A 24,657-nucleotide genomic window follows, 5' to 3' on the forward strand; every position below is an offset into this window, starting at 1 on the left:
GATAATATTGATCAAATTGCTATTTTACAATTTTGCTTAAAAAATGTAATAAAAAATTCCTGAAACTTAAGTATGCTTAATTTTTCATACATGTTTTGCTCTGTGTATATCTTGAAAACTCGCTTCTAATGCCGATTGGGTAAATTTCGTTTTCTGATGTAGATGACTACTATTAACATTTATCATTCTGTTTCATTATCTGGCTTGTAAAAAGCACTTTATTTCTTTTGTCATCTCTGCCTGACCAATGCATCTTTTATGAGCACCTCTTTGTTCCAAAATGTTAATGTATTTCCAAAATACCTTCCCAAAGTGCATTCCCTGGGTTCTTTAAATATTATTTCTAAAATAAATTTAATCACACTTAATAGAAAAAGGTTTTTCTGATATATTTATATTTTTAAACTTAACCAACTTGCATTTAAAATGCTGACATTTTTCTTATTAGTATCATCAAATCAATGGACAAGATATCCACGTGAACTTACAAATATTCAAGATCAAAATGCGTATTTACTTCTCTTACAAACAGTAAAGTCAATCATGCTAAGAAAAACATCAAATTAATGTAATAGTAGATAATTGCATGCATTTCCTCTTAATTAGTTTAATCCTTCTGAAAAATTATAGTTTACATTATTTGCACAACAAGTCCACTCATTGAATGCTTCCTCATTTGAATATACTGATTGCAATTATCAATTTTTCCGCGATGAATTCAAGTGTTCTCCTAAATTATTTTGATATAATTTATCCCGCCATTAATGAATAATTAACTCTTTGTATTAAATATTGATTTGCCGTAATTATTAAATTGTCCACGGTAGATTTTACTGCCAGAATTCTGCGGTGAAAAATGTACCGAAGATACCATTTGAATATTAGTTTAAAATACTTCAAGAGTTTACCTACCAAGTCAAAATGTTGGCTCCCAAAAATATTTAGTTCAATTGAACGATTCTCCGTCACGATTTTCACCATAAGATATACATTAAACACATCAATGTAATTCCATCTCCCATATTTATTTTTGGATTTGGCCTTTCCCGCCTTCCTAATCCAAAATTTGAAACAAAATCAGTCATTGGTTACTACCAAATATTTTTAAACGCCCTACAATTGGCTGTGCCTGGTCACATGCACTTTTCTCACATACGTCAGAGAAAAAAAATCAGCATATGGCGTAATGGTAAACTTGTTGACCCAGGACATGGTAGCTAAATAGCTGTTCCTATGTATCGGTGTTTGGTTGTTTGTATGAAGAGTTTTATTTACAGTTAATGTTCCTAGAAATAAATTTATTCTGAGCCACTCAAAAGTTATGCAGAGAAGTCAATACTGCCGAAGAAAGAACCACAAACATTTGCAAACTAATGAAATGAAGACATATTTTAAAAGGACCATTTGAAGGTATATATCTAGGATTAGATTTATTTTAAAGTTAATGATGTTTATTTTATTTTTAGGATTTCATCACTATTGTAATAAAATCACTGAATGGTTTTATACTCATCCTCTTTTGACGCTTCGCGGTCCTTGACCTTACGCAACTATCCCAAACTAGAATGAAGCCAATTTGCGGTCTGCCATATTTTTTCCCGACATCCATGCATATTATTGAAATATATGTTCAAGTTATTCAGTGAAATTGTTTAGTTATTCTGAAATGATAGCTGATTTTGCCCTCAATCCTCAAATGAATTTAGTAAATTATGGTTTGAATTTATTTTACATTTTGGTAATGTTTAATCGTAATTTTAACTAAATTATCAAAAGGTCTTTCTGACTGAATAATTTTTTCGGAAATTGGAGTATTTCTTCTAATCTCACCGACTTCGTCACTAAGGCAGCGTCCTATTTTTTATGATTGACAGGGTAGCCATTATTGATTAGCTTGAAATGCGCAAGGTTTGCAGTAGTGTCGCGTTCGCTGATTCATGTGACTGTTGCCACTGAAAAGAAATGCCTGTAAAGGAAGTGAACGACTAATGATCAAAATTAGCTTATTAATTTTGAAACCATTGAACGTAGAATATGCAAAATTTAATCCACTCTGTTATTCGCAGAGTTAGTAAACGTGCTTAATGCCACCCCCAGCATTTTATCGTATATTGGCTTAAATCACCAGAACTTATGGCATGATGTGATGTTTCTTATAAAATATTAACTTAATGGCCGATTTGGCAATATAAAGATAATACCATGTGATGTATAATTGGGATATTTTAAAAATTGTCGCGAAGACGAATGAAGACCACGACGGATCTTGCTTCGGGAGAAGTGAAAGTCCTCTTATTTGTCATTTCATGAATATGAGTTTTATTGAGATAATCTCGCTGTCGTAATTATTTCCGTTTGCTATTCGAAATGTATTGAAAAATTTCTGTTCCGTAGAATTCCTTAGTATTCGTTTCTTCCTACGATTATCGGCCGTATCAATTGCTTTGCTAATCATTCTTGAAATAACATTCAATTTTCCATCTTTCTCCTAAAATATATTTTGCACCTAATACCTGAAACTCATGGAGTGTCGACTGATAACTTTTATGTGCATGCCCTTATGTTCTCTCTGTTTATTGAGGTAACGTCCGAAGATGGTGGAAAATTCCACCAGCGGTTTAAACATAACTTTGAATGGCGTGCCAATGATAGAGCAAGATACTTGAGAGGATTTTTACGGTTCATAGACCTGACACTTCCACGTTACAATTTATTTAAGTTTAAGAGCCAGTTTCAGACTAATAAGTTAAACATTCAATTTAAATAAATGAGAAAATTGAGCAGCAATGCGTCTAAACGCACGAACAACACCGGAATGTTTTTTGGCAACTGGAAGAAACGAAACGTGCACTCAAGAAATTTAATTGGGAAAAACCATGTGCGTTTTGGGAAATTAAGTCGAATAAAATACGCCCCGTGCGTGTTATATCTTTTAGTCTGCAATATTTCATTTAGGTATTTCATCAACATTCACTTTGGATATGTTGAGTGGACAGCTGGCATCTACTCTATTACATCTACAGTCAGGTCATAATGTAAAATACTGGCCATTGCCTCCAATGTTTTGTCCTAACTCAGAAGTAATTGACATAAAGTACGTGATAAATTTAATCGGTGGAATGTTGTTGGTAAGCTGTTTTCATCGTTTATTAACATAGAAGCCTCTAATTTTAGTATTAAGAATTAAGAGTTCCTTGTTAGAGGAGGTTGCTAATGCTTTTCATTGACTGTTTTGTTTGGGCTTAAAGTCATGGCAAGCACAAGTAACAAACCCTGGAGAAAGGTTTAGTGGGTTGCATGAACATCTAAAGGTCATTTTTATAATATAGGATCCAAAAAATACTTATGTTTCAATATAAATTCCATTTCCCACAGCTGATTTCCTGTTGGAAACAGGATGGCATGTCCATTTGATTTAAAGTCCATATCTCAGTGTATGGGTCACGGTAGTCCCGGGGTAGACCGTTTGATTACTGATGGATGGGTTCGATTCCCGGGTACTCTCTGGGCAATTGCAGCTCCACCCAAGCCATGTGATTTCTTGGGTACCAGATCTCCCTGGGAAACAATAGCTGGCCCAGGGAAAGAAACCAGCCCACCTACCTTGATGTATGAATTGCACACACTGTTGGGCTCATTACTGGGTGAACTGCCATCTAACCTAACCAACCATCAGGTTAATTACTGTGTTTATGGGTTTTTTTATCACAGTGTGGTTAGCTAAGAAATAGGGTTTCATGATTCTTGTAGGACTCATAATTTGAAGTTTTGCATGACTCTCCACGACCAGCATCTCATTAAGTTTCTATAGTTTCGTGTTCTCACTTTTAAACTGAGGCTAGGCTCTTAGCTCAGATTATTGCCATGTTAGAACATAATTAAATAAACAGTCATTTCCCCTCTTCATTTCTACACCTATTTCTTTGACCCTCTGTTTTACCTGTTCCTTGAGTTCAAAGGTTGACTTGGATAGTGAGAGCATAAGTTAATACTAGTTTATAGCCATTTCTTAAGGAAGGCAAAGAAGAGTTGAACTTCTGCTTTTGATTATTTAATTTAGGCAGAGTATCAGAGCTGTAATGGCAAGTATGGCAACCTAGGAATTAGCCTTTGGCATTGAATAAATTCAAAATTATGTTGCTTGTTACAAAACTGTAGCTTGAGAGTAATAAACTCCATTTTAGTGTCAGGACTATAAATGTAAGATTCCAATATTTGGCTGGGATACTTAAAAACATCCATGAGAGCCCTGGTTCAAGACCTTAACCTCTGCCCTTTCTCACCTGGAGTTGTTTGCTGAGCCAAGTACTCAGTCGCGAGGTAGTGCAATCAAATAACCATTATAAGGCAATACACTAGGTGACATTGTCTTTTAGTGGCTCGAGTATTCTACCATATGCCAGTGTCTTGTATTGATTTTCATCGGATCAATTTCCAGCACACTTCCAGTCTCAGTAAAGATATTTGATTTTCAGATCGTTGGAGATTTCAGATCTTTCAGCAACGTTGTTTGATACCTGTCTTGGAATAGTTTTACAAAAGTGAGAGGAAGGCTTTATATTTTATGAGTGCTAAGTATAAAACTAGCCTTTATCTTGAAGGCATATGTTGGAAAGAAATAGCAAAGGGTTCAGCTGGAGAATCATCTAAGCAGTTACAATATTCCTAATATCCAAGATACCCTAATTTTTGGTCACTGAAATTATTGATGATCTCTTGAATAACCATAGAATTCATAATGCAATGATAGGTTTTAGTTCTGTAAAATAATGAATTTAATCTGTACAAAATGTTAGAATTGGTTTTGGTCGTTAATTTGAATTTTCCTGCAGTTGAATTCCAACTTTTTATTGAAGTTAAAAATTTTGCTCATCTAAATGCTCAAATATTATCAGTCCATTAGACTAGCTTTCAGTCCTTCCGAAGTACCATTCTTTTGTTTTTCTTTTTCTATTGGCTGTGTTTTTCAGGCAATGTAACAATTCTAGGCCCCACCCTATCGACATGATATTAATGTTTTCCATTGGAATAAACCATTTTGCCCCTCAAATTCATCCAACTAAGGAGAGACTAGGAAATTAACACTACCGTTAGCTTGTGTCCATCCAAAACCTACCTTAACCAGTAGATCACAAATGATAATTACAGTACATCCTACCTCCCTTAATGCAGTCAAACATTTCAATTCCATTTCTCCCTCAACAGTGCTTTGCCAGCATTCCCCCCTCTGCCAATGATTGCCAGAATTTTGTCGAAAAAGGAGGAGATTTACATTGAAAATAAGGGATAGTTTTGAAACCACCAAATGACTCTTATCAATTTGTTTTTCTCTTTCTGTAACATTTAGCCTTGGAAATTGAGATGCAGGTTTCAGAAAGTTGTCAGGAGATGCCTTATTAATGGGGAAACTGGTTTTGTATAAATAAAACCTGTGGAAAAGTATGTGTCTCACTTCTTTGAATTAAGGATAGGATTATAGAGAAGATGTAAATACAAACTCAACAGAAACAACAATTACATATGTACTAATATATTTAATAATATTTTCATGATTTGAGTACTATTAGGCATGCTGAACCATCTTGGGAAAGAGAAGTTCTGGTGTAATATAAAAATATTGAGAAGTATTGACTGTCCGTTTATGTTTCGCGTGATATCTTTGATTTTGTTACTTTAAGCAATAAAATGCTCTTCCTAAAATCATTCTTTTTCAGTTTGGTAAAGCTAAATGTAAGAGGGTGGTCCCAGAAGTACCTGACCCAACAAAGAAAACACAAAAATTATGGAAAAAATTTATTAATTTTTCAACATCTCCTTTCAGTGCAACAATTTCAGTGTAAAAATCATTCGCCTTGACTGGGATTCGAATCCAGATCCCTCAATATCTGGTCGAGTGCTTTAGCCACTTAAGCTACCGAGGCGTCCTCTTAAACTCTGAAATTTTGGGATTTTTACACTCTGAAATTGTTGCATTGAAATGCACATTAGCGGATGACTCCATTAAAAGTTACTGTTGCGGCATCTCCCGCAGTTTCTTTGGAATCTCCTTTCAGGTCTATACACTTTTCCCAGTGATGTTCAATAAGTTCGATACCCTATTTACTCTAAGAACTGTCCTGCTCCTCAAAATAGCCATTAACTGCCGACATCACTTCTTCACGGTTGGAAAATCTTTGACCACCGAGCCATTTTTTCAATTTTGCGACTAGAAAATAATCCAAGGGGGCTAAGTCTGGCAAATAGGGTGCATGAGGTAGCAATATAAACTTTAATTCATGAATTTTGGCCATTTCAATAACGGATTTGTGAGCTGGTACATTATCTTGATGAAACAACTCTTTCTTCTTAGCCAAATGTAGCCACTTTTGCTGAATTTGTTTGCTCAAACTTTGCAATAAGTGTTCGCCTAATACTCGTTGTTGATAATAGTTCTAACATTTTCAAGAAAGTCAATGAAAATTATCCCACGCGCATCCCAAAAACCGACGCCATCACCTTGCCAGCAGATAACACAGTCTTCGCCTTCTTTGGCGCTGGTTCTCCCTTTTGAATCCATTATTTTGATTGTTCTTTTGTCTCGGGTGTGAAGTAATGGACCCATGTTTCATCCATGGAAATTAAACGGCACAAAAATTCTGCTTTGTTGTTGTGAAACTTTGCTAAACACTCATTTGCAACATTTTCATGACACTGGTTTTGCTTGAGTGTGAGCAAGCACAGCACCCATCTTGCACACAGATTTCTCATGTCCAAAATTTCAGTCAATATGCGATGTAGTAAACTTTTTGAAATGCCTACTATATGCTCTAGCTTGTGCACTTTCAGTCGACGATCATTCAGTATCACTGGGTAGATTTTCTTCACCGTTTCTAGGAGTCATCACCTCATTTGGTAGACCAATGCGATGGTCGTCTTGACAGCTGGTACAGCCTCATTTAAACTCTGCTACCTAATATTTTACTGTAGGAGACTCAACCAGAGTAGAATCTGGTTCAGATTTTATATTGGTTGGGCTGAGACCTTTCAAATAAAAGTATTGTATCACATAGCAATGACCAATATTCTCCATTTTAGCAAATTTGCTGAAAACGTTCACTGTTGATGGCTGCCAAACATAAATACTAATCAACGTGGCGTCCTCAAACTTGAAACATATGCTTTACAGATTGCATTCTTTCTAAAACAGTGATATTTTTCAAACAACTTCCACCATCTCTTGGTCAGGCCGGGTACTTTTGGGACCACCCACGTATGTTGGACAGAATGAAGGGAGGAAATAAAAATGTGAAACGGAAGGTTTTATTGCCGCGTTAAGTATCAGGCTGTTTTTTTAGGATGAGGGAAGCAATATATTGTTCTCGTATGTCCATTTTAAATCTCCCTTAAATGCTAAAGTGACAATGAATTATTTTAATGAGTAAATAAAATGAAATGGATGAGGATTAGTAATTGGAAGGACATAAGTGGCACTCTTTGGGCTAAAGCCAAGTTTTTTAATGCCTCATCAAACTGAAGGTTAATTTAATCTCCCGTTTAAAGCCAAACCTCTCTAAAGCTCAAAATTGACGGTTAAACAGCTTTATAACTGACAAATGATGTTACTGCAGTTAAAATGTTAACATTCATTAGGGAGCAATCTTATTTGTGTATAAACTCTGATTTGTCTGTTATATCCAAGTTAAGTTAACATTCACATTGAGTAATGATTGGATTTCACAAGGCCTTATAAAACTGGGCCTAAATGTTATCTTCCTTAATGTCTTCTAATTCATATATTGCTCTGTTATCTGCTAATGAAGCATGCTGAGGAAAATCATTTTTGCCTCATGAGCGATGAAAATTTGATTTTGCAGAGAGAATGTTTGACTGAATAAGAATCAACGAAAGGTATGACTCTTCCCATTTTGGAAGGTAGACAAACTTAAATGGAATCTTTTGGTTCTGGTTTAGTTTCTTGTTAATTCTCACTTGTATTTTTAACTTTTTCCTTGATATTTCAGAAATATATAACTTTTGATTTCCTATACCTTTTAGCACAAAATCACATTCTCATCTACAGAATTCCAAAAGGGATGTGTCTATGTTCCGAGAAGTTAAGCATCAGTTTATTCAGTTTAAACCAGCAGCAGGTTAGATTTAGTATTCAGAGAAGGCGAGATTCATTAGTTATCAATCTTTGAGGAAGTAGTGAATTTTACTTCTAATTCTCTGTTTTGAAAACATCTTTGCCCAATCCAGGCAATTTGCTATTGTATATGTACTTGAAAAGGGTATATGGGAGACAATTTTGTAAAAATGTTTGCAAGGAGATTTTTTCACTTCGGCTTAAATATGTCAGATTTATGAAATATGAGAGACCTGACAACCCTACTTCTTTTGCCCCTCGGTTCACTTTCCTGACTTCAAAAACCTACTCTCTTCCCCTTTGATCTCATCAATAACCTATTTAGCTAACAGGTTTCAATTCTCAGTATCCTATTTCCAGGGTAGACTATCATGTTTTATGTTGATATGTATGTTAATCAGCCTAGCAGTGCATCAATTCTGATCAATGACTCATTCAATATTGAGACAATCTCTCAAGTTCTAGTTGAGATGGTTTGAATGATAAGATTATCAGTTTACTATTCAAAATTACACAAACCGTTGATAATATTTTCTCTTAAATTGTGTACAGAATATATCTGCGGATATATTCTTTTTTGGTACTTAAATAAATATAAATTAAATACCTTGATGGTGTGTTGTTCAAGAAATATTGAAACATTTTTCCAGCATTTTTGTCCAGTTAAATGTTCAAAAATTTTTGAAGAATTGAAATAACTAAGGATTTGAAAGATTTAGCATCATATTCCTTAAAGTTCATGTATTAAATGCATCTGCATATGGTGGACATTTTTCTACCAATGATGAAATGTAATATGGAATACACAATCTTACCCTTTAATGGTTCTTATTGCCATACTAGTGATTGAAAAGTATCAGAAGAGTAATTTTATATTTTTTCAGTGTAGTTGAATAATTGTACATTTTTTTAATCCCACATTCTCCAAGAATTACTGTGATAATAAAATAGGATGGAAGCATATTTGTTTAAGTAATTTCTAATTGTAAATTATCTTGAAGAGACCTTGTGGCGTGAACTTAAATACAGATTTTCATTTTAATTTCCAGGATGACCACCACTTATCGTGATCACCCCAAATCAATGGCTCAGTCAACTGCTGGCATGGGGTGCTCCATCAGTCCTTTTGAGCCTATACCATCATCTTTACGACCTTCCTCTTCACCGGTCTCTCCTCCTCACCCTCCTCTCTCTTCATCTTCCTCCACTGCATCCTCATCCTATGGCAGCAATGGCTCCACCCTCATCCATCACCATCATCTCCACAGCCTACTCCAACAGTCATCTCCCCCAAGTCCTGTTCCTTCCTTGGGCACACACCTGAATGACAACGGGAGGTCTATGACACCAGTACATTCCTTTCATGGTCAGTCACCTCCCAGCTTCCCTGAATCCTCAATGGCATCATTTAGCAGTCTCTCAATTGATCGAGGAAATTCTCCTTCAAGAACTTCCATGCACACCTGCTCAGTTTGCAGCGAGAGCACATTGTTTATTGACAAGTGCAGGGGTTGTGGAGATGAAGCCCTTTGTGAAAGCTGTTTAATAGCACATCAGAGGGTGTGTTTATGCAAAGAGCAAATATCTGGCCTTCATCGTTCTGGTGAGTATAGGTTCTCATCATCATCATTGTGAGTGGACCATTTTTTGTGTGAATGCACAAATGTTTTTTGTAATTATCAAATGAGTTTATTTTTGTGCTGCAAATGAAATCAAGCATTACGTCTTTGCAATTCTTGTGTCCAGAAAATTATATTACATTGCTCTGGGATGCAGTTCAATTGTAAATCTTACTGAATTTTTAAATTATTTTTTTCCTTGTTTTTAGACCAAGGGGGGAAATTTACAGACATCCAACCTCCAGTCGATGTAACATCAATTGGGTCATTGTTCTCCAGTCCAATATCTGACATAGGAGCCAAATTACATCTCCTTCTTTCACCCTCTGGATCTTCTATCAAAGAATCAAGATCTATACCAGTAGGACACTCAAGTATAAATCATCGTGGATTCCCTACCTCCACTGACAGTTTACCTGGTTATCACAGTAAACAGGGAAGCATATTTTCAGAATCCAGGAATGTTGCCATAGCTGCAATTGAGGAAGCAATTGCAGCTACTAGAGCAACCTCAGAACGTGTCTCAGCTCGAGCTGCATTGGCAACTGTGCAGGTAAATAGATGCATGATTATATGTAACATTTTTTGTCTGCACAGGTACAGAGGTTAGACTACCTTATTTGAAGGCTTGTTGATAATTATGCATGGCAAAACTTTCATTTCCCTAATTTCAAGAAAAATATAGTTTTTATCTTGCAAATAGTTCCCCAATGGCTACATTTTTGATATTTCATAAGTCAGTGCCTTATTATTTTGCAGTATGCTCATTGGATGTATGAATTTCACTTTTACCAAGTTCTGCAAAGTAATTGAACCATGTAGTAGTTTTATTAATCCTCACAGTTACTTCTGTAACTGAAATGAAATGGGCACCTCCCAATTGCCTACCTACGTGAAAATAAAACTGTTTGAAAAGTGTAATGATGAACAAATAGAAGTACTTTTTTTACTATTATAGTTTTCAAGTTAATGAACAATTTTAGCATTGGCAGATGTTTGTAAAATGTTGCCAACTACATTTCACTTTACTGCGCACATGTAGTACTTACATGAGACTACTTTGAAATAACAGAACTTACTCTTGTCTTTCTTATTGAAAACAAATTACCTCTTAATGACAACAATCACTCCTTCAATTTTTGCTTGTTTGGTGAAGCCTTTGATTTGCACACTTCCCAAGTTTTGTAAACCGTTGAGTTTATGTAATTTTTTCATGGTCCAGACAGCTGTCCATGAAATCCAAACCTCAAATTTGCATCCTAAAACCCAGATTTTATGTTAAATCTCTTTGCCAATTACTGATTATTTTGTTATTTATATTATGCTCACATGGCATAAACTGTAAATTAATCCTGATGACTAATTCTGTGCCAGTATTTTCTACGGTGGATGCATGAGGATATGGCACACATCTTTAGCTTTTGATTGGTTACTCCCTGCTTAAGATTGCCAAGTAGTTTTTGTATCTAATTTAGTAGCTCATATTCACTGTTAAGTTTTATGCCTTCTTTTTTACTATAATTGATTTGGATAAATTTTTTTTGCAGATTCGCACATTTGCCCGTTGTCTTTCCGAAGCTGTTGTTAAACATGAGAATGACTTGATTGCATCTGTGGAAAAAGTGAGAACCTTGAAAGAAGGGTCCTTGTCCGAACGTGCCAATCAACTTCAGCAGGCTCTCAATCGCCTCATAGCTCTTCCTCCCCCATCCTCACCTGGATCTCCACTCTCCACCCCTGATGCCCATGTCATCTTAAACTTCATACTGAATCCTTCTTCATCTCATGTTGGTTCTCAGTCAAGAGCAACAAATGCTATGTCACCTCAGCAGAGAGCATTCGTTTCAGTTGAAGAAATCTTGAAGCCATGTGAAGATGATTATGTTGCATTCCAGTCACCAGTGGATAGTTCTGTCATTCTTCATGCTCTAACAACAGCTGGTCGGGTGGTCTCATCTGCCTTTTCCATGTTCACCGTGGCATCTGGAAAAGGCCTTCAACATGCCCTAGTAGGTCATTCTGCATCTTTTGAAGTTCGTATGCGTGACCATTTGGGCCAGTTGTCCGACATCCCATGTGATGCCTTCACAATCAAGGTTCAAAATCCAGATGGTGAGAATACTTATAACTTATACTAATCTTCATTTTCATGGTGCTAAATAAAAATAAACTGGTAATCTGATAAAATAATTAAAGCTGGTTGAGTTAAAACATTCTACGTTTTGTCTTTGTAAGAGTAATATCAGTCAGTTTTGGTTTATAGTCCCTTTTCAATAGTAATCGGTTATAGTCCTAATTATAAGGTTGTTAGGTAATTGCCCCCTGGGATTTAAGCCCTGGTAGAAGTTGGTCACTGATTTGATCATATCACTCCCTCAACTTTATCATTAAGTTATTTGGAAAGTTACTATATCCAATGGCACATTTCAATAACTTTAACACTCAGTTACATTTTTGTAGTTCTTGATCTGGTTATTAATTATAATGAATGGTAATTAATTATAGCTATAAAGGGCCACATTAATAAGGTCTAAGCAATTTAATTTTGTGATAAAAATTGAAAACTTATAAAAAGCTGAGGTATTTCAAACTTTTATTTTTTAAGTATATCAAAGTTTCCGAGCATTTTTTCATCTTTATGATTGTCATTTAATTGAAATTTTGAGGTGCTAGGATGAGATAGTATCACAAATAATCCACACACACAGATATTCAAGAGATTATCTTCAACAATTACATTCATTACCCAATATATTTTCAACCTTTATAGATGTGTTTTCTGGTGACTTGCATAATTTTGTTTTTGCATTTAAGCTGTCATTTTTTCATGGGATAAGTTGCCCAAAAATTATCAAGGGTTCATTGAAAAGGCATGAGAAACAATGAAAAAAAATCAAGTTGATTATTTATTTTGATAGCACCTTCAATCTTTTCTGTGGTCATTTTTAAACTTGGATGCAAGGATGAAACGTACTCATAGTTATTAGTGGAGGCAACCAAACAGTTTGTCATATCTCTTTGGGTTAGGTTGATAATTTTATGTAAGTGTCTGGGGACTGGGGAACAATGGAATAAAACATGGTATCAATATGAGCGTACTCTTAATGAGGACAAGGAGTTCACAGTTTGTCTCCCTCTAATTGGTGGCATACTCCACATGGTAGCCAAGTAAGAATCAAGATACCTAAGAGTTTGGCAATGTGAACTAACATTTTTGATGGCATATAAGATGCACCTTTTTTCCTAAATTATGGCTTTAAAAATCACCCACATTTTATCTGTGAAGGTTCAAACTCAATGGGTTAACATGCGATGCTAAATGTTGTTTTTACCCCAGATGCTCAGTACTACCTATTTGACTCCATTATATTTAGATAGTTAGGGTGTTTACTTATATATGATATTTAGTATTCAAGTGGTGAGTGTTGCAGTGGGCATTGTTATTATTAAGCTCATTAAGCATATTGCTTGCTTGTGTTATGTCAAAAGAAGTGCAAGCCATATATTTGACAAGCTTCATATTTTATCTCAATTGATCATAACAAAACAGGTGTTACTCTACTCTACTGTGTGGAATTATTTTTTTTTAATCACTCCAATAAATTACTTTTGCTATTGTGCGGACTGTTACAACTGTTTCTTGGGTATGCTCTTATGAGATGATGGTGTGTCTTACATGTGCATGCTATTAAGTACAGTTTATTAAATAAACATTCATTAGCATTCTCAATGTAAGTGTTAAAATTTATAGCTCATCCCGTACTTAGACTCAACGGCAAATTCCTTGTTTCTTTAGATTTTTTAACATGCTCATGTTTTGATTAAACTATAAAAGAATATAACTGTAATAATACCCAAAGAGGAAACTGTAACTGACAGTTAAGGTCTCGGAGGCATAGGATATAATCTATGACTTACAATTTGGTGTTAAGAGGGCATGCTTCATGAATTCAGCGAACAGTAATATGTTCTATCAGTTTGGCAAACATTGCATAATGTTGAGCCAATAAATGTGAAAATTTAAAAATCTTCCAAATTAACTTAATATTACGTAATATCATTTTGACTTGCATATTGGTACCTAATCTTTCCTTACCCCTAAAATATTTGTTGATATTATCAGTAACATGCATATTATTGATAATATCAGAAAGGAGGATAGTTATTATGAGGCTAAGTTAATGGCTTCTTAGGATAAAAAGTGTTTTTACCAGTTTTTTTGATATACTAATAATGTGTCTCATGATGTGAAATAAGTAAATGATGTTAACTCATCAAAAATTTTATTTTTCTGCAAAAATATAAGGTTCTTGGACAAATGGGAGTGTGGAAAAGTTTAAGCAGGACGTGAGTGGAACTATCAATGCATCTTGGATGCCATCACAGGAGGGGACGCATTCCATCAATGTTCTGTTGAGAGGAAAGCATATCAGAGGGAGTCCTTTCATCGTGCAAGCTTTCAGAATTCGAGACTATACCAATGTACGGAATCCAGTATTGGTGCTGGGAGGGGAAGGTGAAGAAGAGGGAAGACTTTGCCGGCCTTGGGGAGTAGCAGTTGATAAACGTGGCAATATTGTGGTTGCTGACAGAAGCAATAATCGCATTCAGGTAAGTTTTGTTTGAATACCCAATTTTTCAGGCAGTTTACAGTGAAACCTGTCTTTAATACGTATGTTAGCAACAAAGGGGCAAAGAGTAAATTACTGGAAAATGTATATGAAGGGATTGCAAATTAAGTGTTATGATTTGGAATTGAAAAGTCTTAAAAGACGAGAGGCTATCTTTGTGGTATCTATTGTGTGGCAAGGTTCATCTTTGAAATCTAATTTTTTCTAAATTAAGTAATATTTCTTGGTTGAAACAACATCTCTGACATGCAAATGCTTTCAGCCGGCATGTCATGATTAAGCTATTTGAATTTTAAGCATTTATCAGGTAATCTACTGGTTAAGATAGGTTTTAGGTTGGCATTACTACCAAATACATATTTTATGACTCCTAACAAACAATCCAGCAACCTACTCTGCATCAAGTCCTTCTTTATCTCAGTGTACTTCTTTCCTCCCTTCATCCCATCTAACATCCCTATCCTGTTCTTGCCCTTTCCTCGTTTGCCTAACATTCTCCCCTCTATTACACTCTTCCGCATTCCACTGCCAATCAATAAGTCCTTTGTCCATTTTTCCTGCCTCCTTAGGATTTCCCCCAATAAACCCCTCTAGTACTTCCTCATTTGTTTTCTTTTCATTCCATTTCAACTTCTCCATTCTTCTCCACACCCACATTTTAAAAGCCTCCAGTTTAATCCCTGTACTTGGGTTTTCCTGTATTTATTGCTGCTGAAATTAATTTTTAGTCAACAAAATTACTTGACATTTTACATATTTATCCTGAAAGTAGCATTTTTAATCCATTCAGTACTCTTAACTAACATGATAAGAACTGAATTTTTTTTAAATTTTAATAAAAAAAATATGCTGATCTCTTATCAGTTTTGGGTGCATGCCATCATTTTTTGTTGTGTACACTTAATATTGATACAAAAAGATATTCATCATTTGTTGATGTACAGTCACATTTAAACTCCTATATCCAATATTAAAGAGATGCAAACATGGGAACACGTGCCATGAACGTCATCCAACTTTGCTTTGATCTCTTTTGGTGTAGCTTTTTAAATGTGTGTTTAATCACTGCAAGGAACTAATTTTTTTAATTTTTCTACATAAACAAAAGTTTTGTTGCTTCAATTGACTTTGAAGACGAAACCACCTGATGGATTTAGCTGAAACTTTAATAGCAGTCTGGTGAAAGATGATGCATACTCATAGCAAACCTTTTTAAATACCATACGTATCTTGGATGTTCTAAGGAGTTATTGAACAACCCACATAAGAGTGGGGAAATCGGTTGCAATTTTAACTTATTGAACCAAACCAAGCCATTGACTGCAAAGAATATTCGTGGCTAAGATCGGATTGAAAGTGTTTTTCGAAAGTGCTAACATTTACATCCAAATAAAACCATTCAAAAATATTTAGGAAAGTATCCAAGATATCCAAACATGATATTCAACATGTTGTGTGACAACATTAGTGATATAATTTATTATCATCAAACTATGAAATGTTTTGTCCATCATCATGTAAACATTGCATATATATATATCTTTAAGATTATTTGTGATTTGAGTCCTCTTCATTAGCTGCCATTAAGTAGTATACAATTATTGAAAAATCTTCATAAATTTTGAGGAAGTTGAAATTCTAAAAGTATGAGTATGTAATAAGATAAAATCGCATTGGTAATGATTCAGCACTTCTTGTTAAATAAAAAAAATATAACCTAGGAGAAACGAAAATCTGTGGGTATCATCAAAGGTCTTAATCCATCCATTTTAATATGTTAATAATCTAGTTAATGCTTTAAATAATTGCAAAGCCACTTATAAAGTGATGTTAAGTAATGGGTTAATCTAATTGCTACAATCAACTTGCATCAAGGTTTATTTTAATGAACTATATTGGTGATAAAATGATTTAATATTAAATCTGTAGATTAATGTTTTGTCGTGTGCTTTATAGAGTTTATTAAGTTCAACTGTTAGCCATGTGGTTGGGCACTTTTGATCTTGGATTCAAATCAATTAGTCCATTTTAGGAAATCTTTTTGCCTGCATTTTCCCCAATTTTTAATGATAATAGCATTTCAAGCATCATGTTTACTTCTTTCTTTCAGATATTTTCTTCAGAAGGGCGTTTCCTTCGAGCTTTTGGAAAGCAGGGCTCTGGACGAGGGGAATTTGAGCGTCCTGCTGGGGTTGCTTGCGACTGCTTGGGTCGCATAGTTGTTGCAGATAAGGACAATCACAGAATACAGGTAACTATTGAACCACATCATAATTTGTTGTAAAGGGTATGCAGTGTACCCTGGATTGCATGTTCTTCTAGTAGACTTTGATATGCCATAGAAGTGGTGCTATTTGACAATGAAAGTGGTGAAAGTTATTTTTATGGCTGGTATTGTATATGAATAAGTACAATTTTGAGTCCATGGTAGTGACTATGCTTGGCATTCCAAAGTCTGCAAAGTATGTTATCCCTTATTAGTTCCTAATTGAGAGATGATTCTCCTCTTGTACTACTTATGATTTCTTCTTTACATCCTTTTTCTTTCAAACCATTTCAAACCTACATCCTCTGATTTCTGCCCATATTTGTTTACGATGGGGATCAAATGGGGATGGTTATCAAAAATTAAAACCTTGGTTAATTTTACCCTCTAAATTAGACTTAGGTTGAGTTTACTTTTTTAATTATCCATAATTTTCTCTCCCTCATTTAATGACACATCCCTTTATTTCAAATCAATTCCAATTTGTATTTAGTGGCATCCATAATTTCAGCGTAATGACAAAATAAAACAAGTTAATCTTGAAAGTTATGCACTTCAAGCAATTTGTTATAATTTCATAAATTTACTTTTTACGTGGCTTCATGTGGTGAACCACAAATGTCAACCCATAGGTTGGTGTGATAGTAAGGGTAGAGCTCACCTTGTGCATAAAAAGCCTTAAACTGAGTGTGAAATATCCACATCCAAGTAGGGTGGCCAGTTCCTTTCCCTGAACTATCTGCAGTTTCCTGGGAAGATCTGGCTGCCAATGAATCACACTGCTTAGGATAACAGAAGGCACCCATCGGACCTAGATCCTCTGTTAAGCTGGGCAGTACCCTGGTTCAATATCCTTTGAATGCTATGCCCCTCTATAATGTAACATACCTCTCAAATAGAATGTTGCCTCAATAATGTGGCATGGCAGGATACAGGATTTTATAACACTTTGTGATAAAAACAGCCCATTCCAATAATGTTACTGGGCATTTTTGGGGTACACAATTATATAAAAGGTTAACATGACTTGGTAATATTTACTAATTATTCAATTTTTTTCCTCCAACTGGTTAGGTATTATGACTTTAAGGGAGGTCATTATACACAATGTTTGAGGCAGCAATTATCAATATGGTCACTTTTTCAGAACTTGATTTGTCTTGGGATGGAAAGTGTAGGTATTCAGGATTTGGTCCAGGGCTACTTTGATATTTCTGGAGATCTTCAGCATTTCATACTGAGAGCACCACGATCAGAAAATTCTTACAGTCTTCACTGCCTCTGCAGAAGTAGTAGTTACTTACTTGCGCCTTTCTTTCATCAGGTCATGAGATCATTTACTATTCCTGCTTCTCAGTGTTTAAATAATTAGGTGGGTACTGAAGATATTGCATTAATGCAATTTGCAATTGCATTGGTCCTTAGATTTGTTCTCAAGGCAAAATATCCATGTTTGATCACAAGGAATGTACTTTACCATACTGTACATCTATGGCAAAGGCAATACTTGATTCTTGGTAGAAGAGCAATGGGAATCAGTACCATGAAGTCACACAATGTCATACTTTCCATATTCTGACCTCTATGTTTGAATTATTTTTTCAATCCGTCTTTTACCTGATTTGTATTACTACCCTTCCCTCTTTGTTATGCACCATCGGTAAATCTCATGCTGAGAAGGTAATCCTTTTACTGAGTAGAAAAGCCCATTCATGAAAGTGTATGGAAACCGAATAGGTGTTCCTGTATTTTATTCTTTGATCATTTCATTTATTTGTATTCAAATTTAGGTTTTCATCATTCTGAAAAGACAAGAATGTATTGATATAAGCTTACTCATATGCAGTAAGTATAATCTCCAGTCATTGTGTATATTAAAACATTTTTAGGGTACTAAATGAAGTATTAGACATTAGCCAGTGGTATGTATTATGGTTTACAGACATTATTATTTTGCTAAATATTCTCACATTTGGCAGGAAAGACTCAATCGATTCCTAACTGATTTTTTCATATTTCTTAGCGCTCTTGAGGTTTATACATTTTAGTTTTGTTAATTGGTTAATGATTCAAAACAAAAGGTTACTGAAATCCCCTAATTATTTGTTTGCAACTTTTAGTTGATTTATTATTGAGTCATTTGTTCATTGATGATAATTTAAGTGATTGCTACCATTGCTGTGGTCTCATAGAAATTTTAAGAATATTAGAGAATTTGGCTGTGAATGGCAAAATTTGATAAAATGGCCGTTGTTTTCCTCCATCAGGTATTTTCGGCTGCTGATACATCTTTCCTCTTGATGTTTGGTGAACGAGGAAGCAGAGTTGGCCAATTTCACTATCCTTGGGATGTAGATTGTGCACCAGATTCTGGTGCCATCGTGGTGTCAGATACCCGAAACCATCGAGTCCAGCTCTTTACTCCAGCTGGAATATTTATCCAAAAGTTTGGGTTTGAAGGTTCAAGCGCACCAGGCATGTGGAAGCACTTTGATTCACCCAGGGGAGTTTGTTTCTTCAGGCACGGCTCCCCAAATTCTCTTAATTCTGCTTCGCTTCCATTTGCTCAGATGGATGGCAGGAAAATCAAAATTAATGACAAGTCAGCTGTTCATCATGATAATTTTGCTCTCAAAGGAAAGCAGTGTTTGTCTTCTGAAGATCAACCTGTTGGTGTGTCTTTGCCACCAATGACATCGGATGGGAATGGCTGTGCCAGTGGCAGTGATGCCAGCCCAAACAATACTATCTGGACCACTCATCATGTCGTCGTAACGGATTTCAACAATCACATACTTGTCGTAATTGATCCAGACTTTCTAAATGCAAGATCACTTGGGGGGTCTGGAAATGGCGAAGGACAATTCATGAGACCTCAGGTAAGAAAAAAATCATAAAATTCTAATTTTATTTCCGCTTATTATTTCGTTTCAAAGCAGTGTGTTTTCTAATAACCCTGAAATTGAGGGTTTTCTTATAAGTCTTTTAAGGTTATGCAATTCAAGGTTTCATCTTAAGGTAATATTTATCTTGAATTGGTAACAGCTGTGATATCATAATTCAAAGTAACCCCTGATACACTATTAGCAGGCATTAAGGGATAGGTGTCATTCCATTGAGTGGATGGACATTGAGGAAATATAATTCTTAAATTTAGTGTAATAGATTAAAATATATTGCATAATAATATACATTTTTTCTTGTATTCATAAATATTTATGCTATTGGGTATTTCCAAATGACTTCATCTTAATATATTCAAATTCCATGTTTGGTTAGGGATACTTCTGGTTTGAGGGACTCAATGAAATATTTTACGGACTTGAAAATGGTATTGAAATAAAATCAGAAATAAAACTCACTACCATATTATTGAAGATGATTTGTATTAATGATTGTTTCATTGGGAATTAATCTGAAAATTCATTCAATATAATTCTGCCATTTTAAACTTCATAACATGCTAAAGCGGAGGGGTTTTGCTGTTTTAATTCCTGTCACTATGCTTCCTCAGTCGCTGTGTCCTTACTTAAGTCCTTTTTTTTCGTAGGGAGTAACAGTAGATGAAGAGGGGCGCATCATTGTTGCAGATTCAAGGAATAATCGAATTCAGGTGTTTGAGCCGGATGGTACTTTCCTGACTCAGTGGGGAACTTTTGGGACGAAGCCGGGGGAAATAGACCGCCCATCGGGAATTTGCGTGACTCCAAACGGTCGGGTGGTGGTGGTAGACTTCGGCAACAATAGAGTACAGGTTTTTTAAAAGAATATGGTTAATATTTTAAGGCCTGTTTATATCATATAACTCTTTATTCGCATCAAATGTTGAAAATTGAATCATGCCTTAATCGAATCTCGAGCAAAATTGATATCCAATTGAACAAGATAAAATATGTTGTGTTGATATTTCAATAGACAGCCCATTTTTGTAGCAGTGGCATGATTGCGATCCATCTCTTTATGCTTGTAAGTTTTCAGCTCTGATATTTTTGGTACTTAACCATGTTTTTGTGTTGACTTTTTATTCTCATCCAAAGATCTCATGGCTAGGTGATCCTACAAGAGAGGAAAATCTCTTTCCTGTGGGGTTATCAATTACTCTTTATTTTTGTATTGAATCCTTTTATGTCCCATTATGATCACACTTAATTTTTTCTTCAAATTATAAAAAAAATTGTCATTTTGATCCACACTTTTCACTTATGGTGAATCAAAGATCTTTATAAGGAACTATTTCTTATTCATTGATTTGATGTCTTGTCATGTGACATTATTTCAGCTTGGAGAATTTCAAGGAATAGTGCAAATCATTCACAGAATAATAATATCACTTCGGTTGTTGTTAATGATGTGAATGGTTAATAGTGCTACTAGAGTAACTGAAAAGGTATCCATGATTGAGCAACATAATAATTGAATTACCCTCTGTTTCTAAAATGAAAAAGAAACATTAGCAACACGTGTTGCAATCTTAACAGAAACATGTCCACACTAGTTTTGCCAGAGTTCATTTTTATAATTATAGATAATTGTCTTCCATGAAACATTTATTTTTAAATATTCAAGTTTCTTATATTTTTAAAATATTTTCATATATTTAATTATGATTTCTTATAAATTAGTGGATTATTATCTGATGACCTATTTTATTAATTTTTCGGGTGAACCACGTGAATCAGTTTCTATAATGAACTTGCAATGGGGTTTGATGAAAGTATTTCATTCTACGTAATCATCGATTGCAAATCCATACAGTTACCTACATGATTAAATGATGAATATAGAAAATTTAAGCAGTAAGAATATTATTGTTGTAGGTCTTATGTCTTCTGTCATTTCATAACTCTTTAACCTCTCTGTTTAATTGGCTGGAATTAGTCCTCCAGGGCAGTATTTATTTGCCTTTCAGTCAAGCAGGATAACAGAGTTTTTGGTGCTCCCATTAAAATTTATGTAAAGGCTTTCACAGTTATAAACTGATGCGAATGTGAAGGTGGAGACTCTGTTGTGGTTAATTAATTATTCCATGAAAATACTTTTATTTGAAAATTACTATATAATTTAAGATAACACCTCAACTTCATTGGAAAATAATTGTAGAACTTGATACTTTACAATTTTCAATTCCCTTAACAGTATGTTGTGCAAATTGATTTTATGTGGCAGCTTTTAATAGCTGCTCATATCTCAGGAATTATTGTTTACTTTTTAAAAATCCTTCGTAGGATGAAATATTTATGAATTATTCAGAGGGGAGAACTGCTTATGTTCATGTTCTAAATGATTTTATTCTATTGTGATTATCAACTAAAATTTTCTGCACCATGATGTGCAATATGAATTTAGCTGTCTTTTTTTTTTTTAAATAGAATAGGTGATGATAAAGGATAGGAGGTTATGTGAATTTAAAGTTCCTTGCATAGTTGCCATATTGTGTAATAAGGGGTGATTAAGAGAATAGGAATGTTCAGAAGCCAAAGGTTTCTGAATTGCTTTAAGCTGCTACCTCTGCCCTATTGTTGATACTATTAACTCAGGGAGTTTTATTGAGTAATGGTGGGCCCTCAAGGCAGCAGTTGTATAAAATGAGAAGATAAAAATTGGTAGTGTCTTTCCTTTGGCTCTGTTAAATATTAGTGTGATGAATTTTGTTGGAACAATAACTATACCTTTTTGTATTCATAAATTTTCTGATGATTCTCTTTTTTAATTGTGCGATAGTTTATGTTCTTAAAGTGTTATGTTTTCCGTTGATTGATGTTTTTTTTTTTTTTCAAAATTCCAATTTCAAAGGTGAATTTTGCCTGTGTAACATTGCAACGCCTTAGTATCAATCATAAATTTTGTATTTTCAAATGATATTTTTAAAAAAACATTTTTGTGTTTATGAGGTTATATTAAAAATCATTGGTAATTTTTATTTTTGTTAATTGTATGGTAGCACTTTATGTCTATGATATTATTGAATCATTGTCGTTACCATATTGATGAGGCAACTATATTTTGTTCCTGTCTTTTTGTGAAACATAAAAAGATATTATATTAAGTTCCTGTGCCTGATCAAAGCTTAATTTCCTAGTAATATGAAAGGATAAAACTTAAATGAACTTAGGCCAGGCAATATACGCTGAAAATGTTGCTATTCTCCCTGGTTTAATCAGGAATGAAATTTTAAAATATCATTTTTCATTTGAGGTGTTGCTTTACATATAGCATTGATAATGTCTCTAAACTTGTGTTTTAACAAATAAGTATACGGGTATAGACTGTAAATGTTGACCTTAAGACTGATCTGCTATTGTTTGGCATTTTCTAATGTTTTTATGATTCTAATCCCTGAATCACTCTTGTCCAAGGGTGAATGAAGTAACATTGTAAGACTTAAAAGAGCCGTAAGACTGAATACATAAGTCATTTATTTTTCAATGACTTTAAAAGCTCAATGTTTATAGAACCACTTGTATTTCTTTCAAGTATTCTTGATGAAATATAATAATTGATATAGGTGCCTTTCTGTTCTGAAAAATGGATGCAAAGAATTGTTAAGTAAAATTAGAACCATATTTTCTGTAAATTAAATGATATTTTTAAATTTGTAACAAGCTCAAGTTTTGTAGAGCTGCCAGGATACCAAATACCAAATCAAGGTATTGTTATTTTATAATTACCATTGAAATTTTGCCTAAGTACATAAATAATTCAGTTTAAAGCATACGAGTAATTCTGAAGTGAATGCATTTATAATAGACATTGCAAATCTTTGTTTAAAGGATTTATTTTTGTATCATTTCCTAGTTGGTTTATACATTACAGAAGATGCCAGTTCCTATTACTTTCCTCTTAGGCATCAGTGCTTGTCAATAGGGCCTAGAAAATAAAACCAATGCAGTAATTTCTATTTTAGTATTTTTATAGAAAACTGCTGTAGACACACAAAACAGGATTTGTATTATTATTAAAGTATCATTTTCATTATGTGGAATAGAGTTTTGTGGTGTGCTCAGATCTTCATAAAAAAATATTAGCAAAATTTTATATCCAATACCTATGTCTTGTGGCTGTAAAAATATAGCTCTCTGGCTGAAAGCAATAGTGATTGACAGCAATCATTGGTGAGGTATCTGATTAAAACAAAATCATATAGTTCTGATTGGTTAATATTTGAACCATAGTAAAAAAAATTCTTGTGAGAATTTCTACTAATGAGTTTGCATTTGGTTCCAAGATATATGTGGCATTCATTTAGAATTGTTGTCAAATTTCATTTGATGAGAGTTATTGACTAATAATATTTTCTACTATTGTGGAGCATCAGAAATTCCAAAAATCATTGAATATGTCTGTTACTAATATGAAATTTTAAAAAAAGGATATTTGATCGTACAAGTGTGTGTAGCTGTGGTAATACCATGTGTCTTTTTGTGCCTCTTATTTGCATTTAATTTTTTGCTAATGGATTGAGTGGTCAAATAATCATTTTGTGATACTTCACAGTCTGAAGAGAGTTGGCATATCTAATATAATATCATTTACCTACACTTTTGGTGAAGTAACAAGTAATATTATTTTCATGATAATTTGTGGTGTTCCAAGTTGATGAAAAAAAATTATTCGTTGGATAGTTTGTATGCTCAAAAATAGGATATTACCTCAAAGGAAATGTTAATATTTGTGAGGAGATACCCTAGAATGTTCAGTTGTTTCTGTATTTATGTCATATACCCACAATGTCATTGTATGATGCAATAAACTTAAGTATCAGATTAAAAAAATGTGTTGTCATTAATTGTGTTTAAATGCCCAATTCAGAAATGTTTAAGCAGATAAATAATACCAAAATAGAGTGGAACATTCTACTATTGGACAATAGTAGTCCAAAGGAATATGTTCTTGAGTGTGAGGTGCCCTTAGGTCAGAGGTGAGACAAATTCCATGAACCCATAACCTTCCTTCCTCATGGAGGGAACCAATTACTTCACATTGTCACTATGGATTGCAATCTGTTGTTTCATAATG

At 34.3% G+C, this 24,657-nt stretch overlaps 1 protein-coding gene across 1 annotated transcript; it reads left to right on the forward strand.

Annotated features, from left to right (window-relative positions):
- The first annotated feature begins 1,213 nt into the window (after positions 1 to 1,213).
- wech (tripartite motif containing 71 protein wech) lies at positions 1,214 to 24,413 on the forward strand. Its single transcript, XM_071588144.1, has 8 exons — positions 1,214 to 1,410; positions 9,175 to 9,728; positions 9,954 to 10,297; positions 11,292 to 11,856; positions 14,051 to 14,355; positions 16,486 to 16,626; positions 18,909 to 19,520; positions 20,192 to 24,413. The coding sequence occupies exons 2-8, from the start codon at positions 9,176 to 9,178 to the stop codon at positions 20,402 to 20,404; spliced, it is 2,733 nt and encodes a 910-aa protein (XP_071444245.1). The 5' UTR covers positions 1,214 to 1,410; position 9,175; the 3' UTR covers positions 20,405 to 24,413.
- The last annotated feature ends 244 nt before the right edge of the window (positions 24,414 to 24,657 follow it).

Source organism: Hetaerina americana, unplaced genomic scaffold (genome assembly GCF_022747635.1).
Source record: "Hetaerina americana unplaced genomic scaffold, ioHetAmer1.1.p SCAF_3, whole genome shotgun sequence".
Lineage (NCBI taxonomy): Eukaryota > Metazoa > Arthropoda > Insecta > Odonata > Calopterygidae > Hetaerina > Hetaerina americana.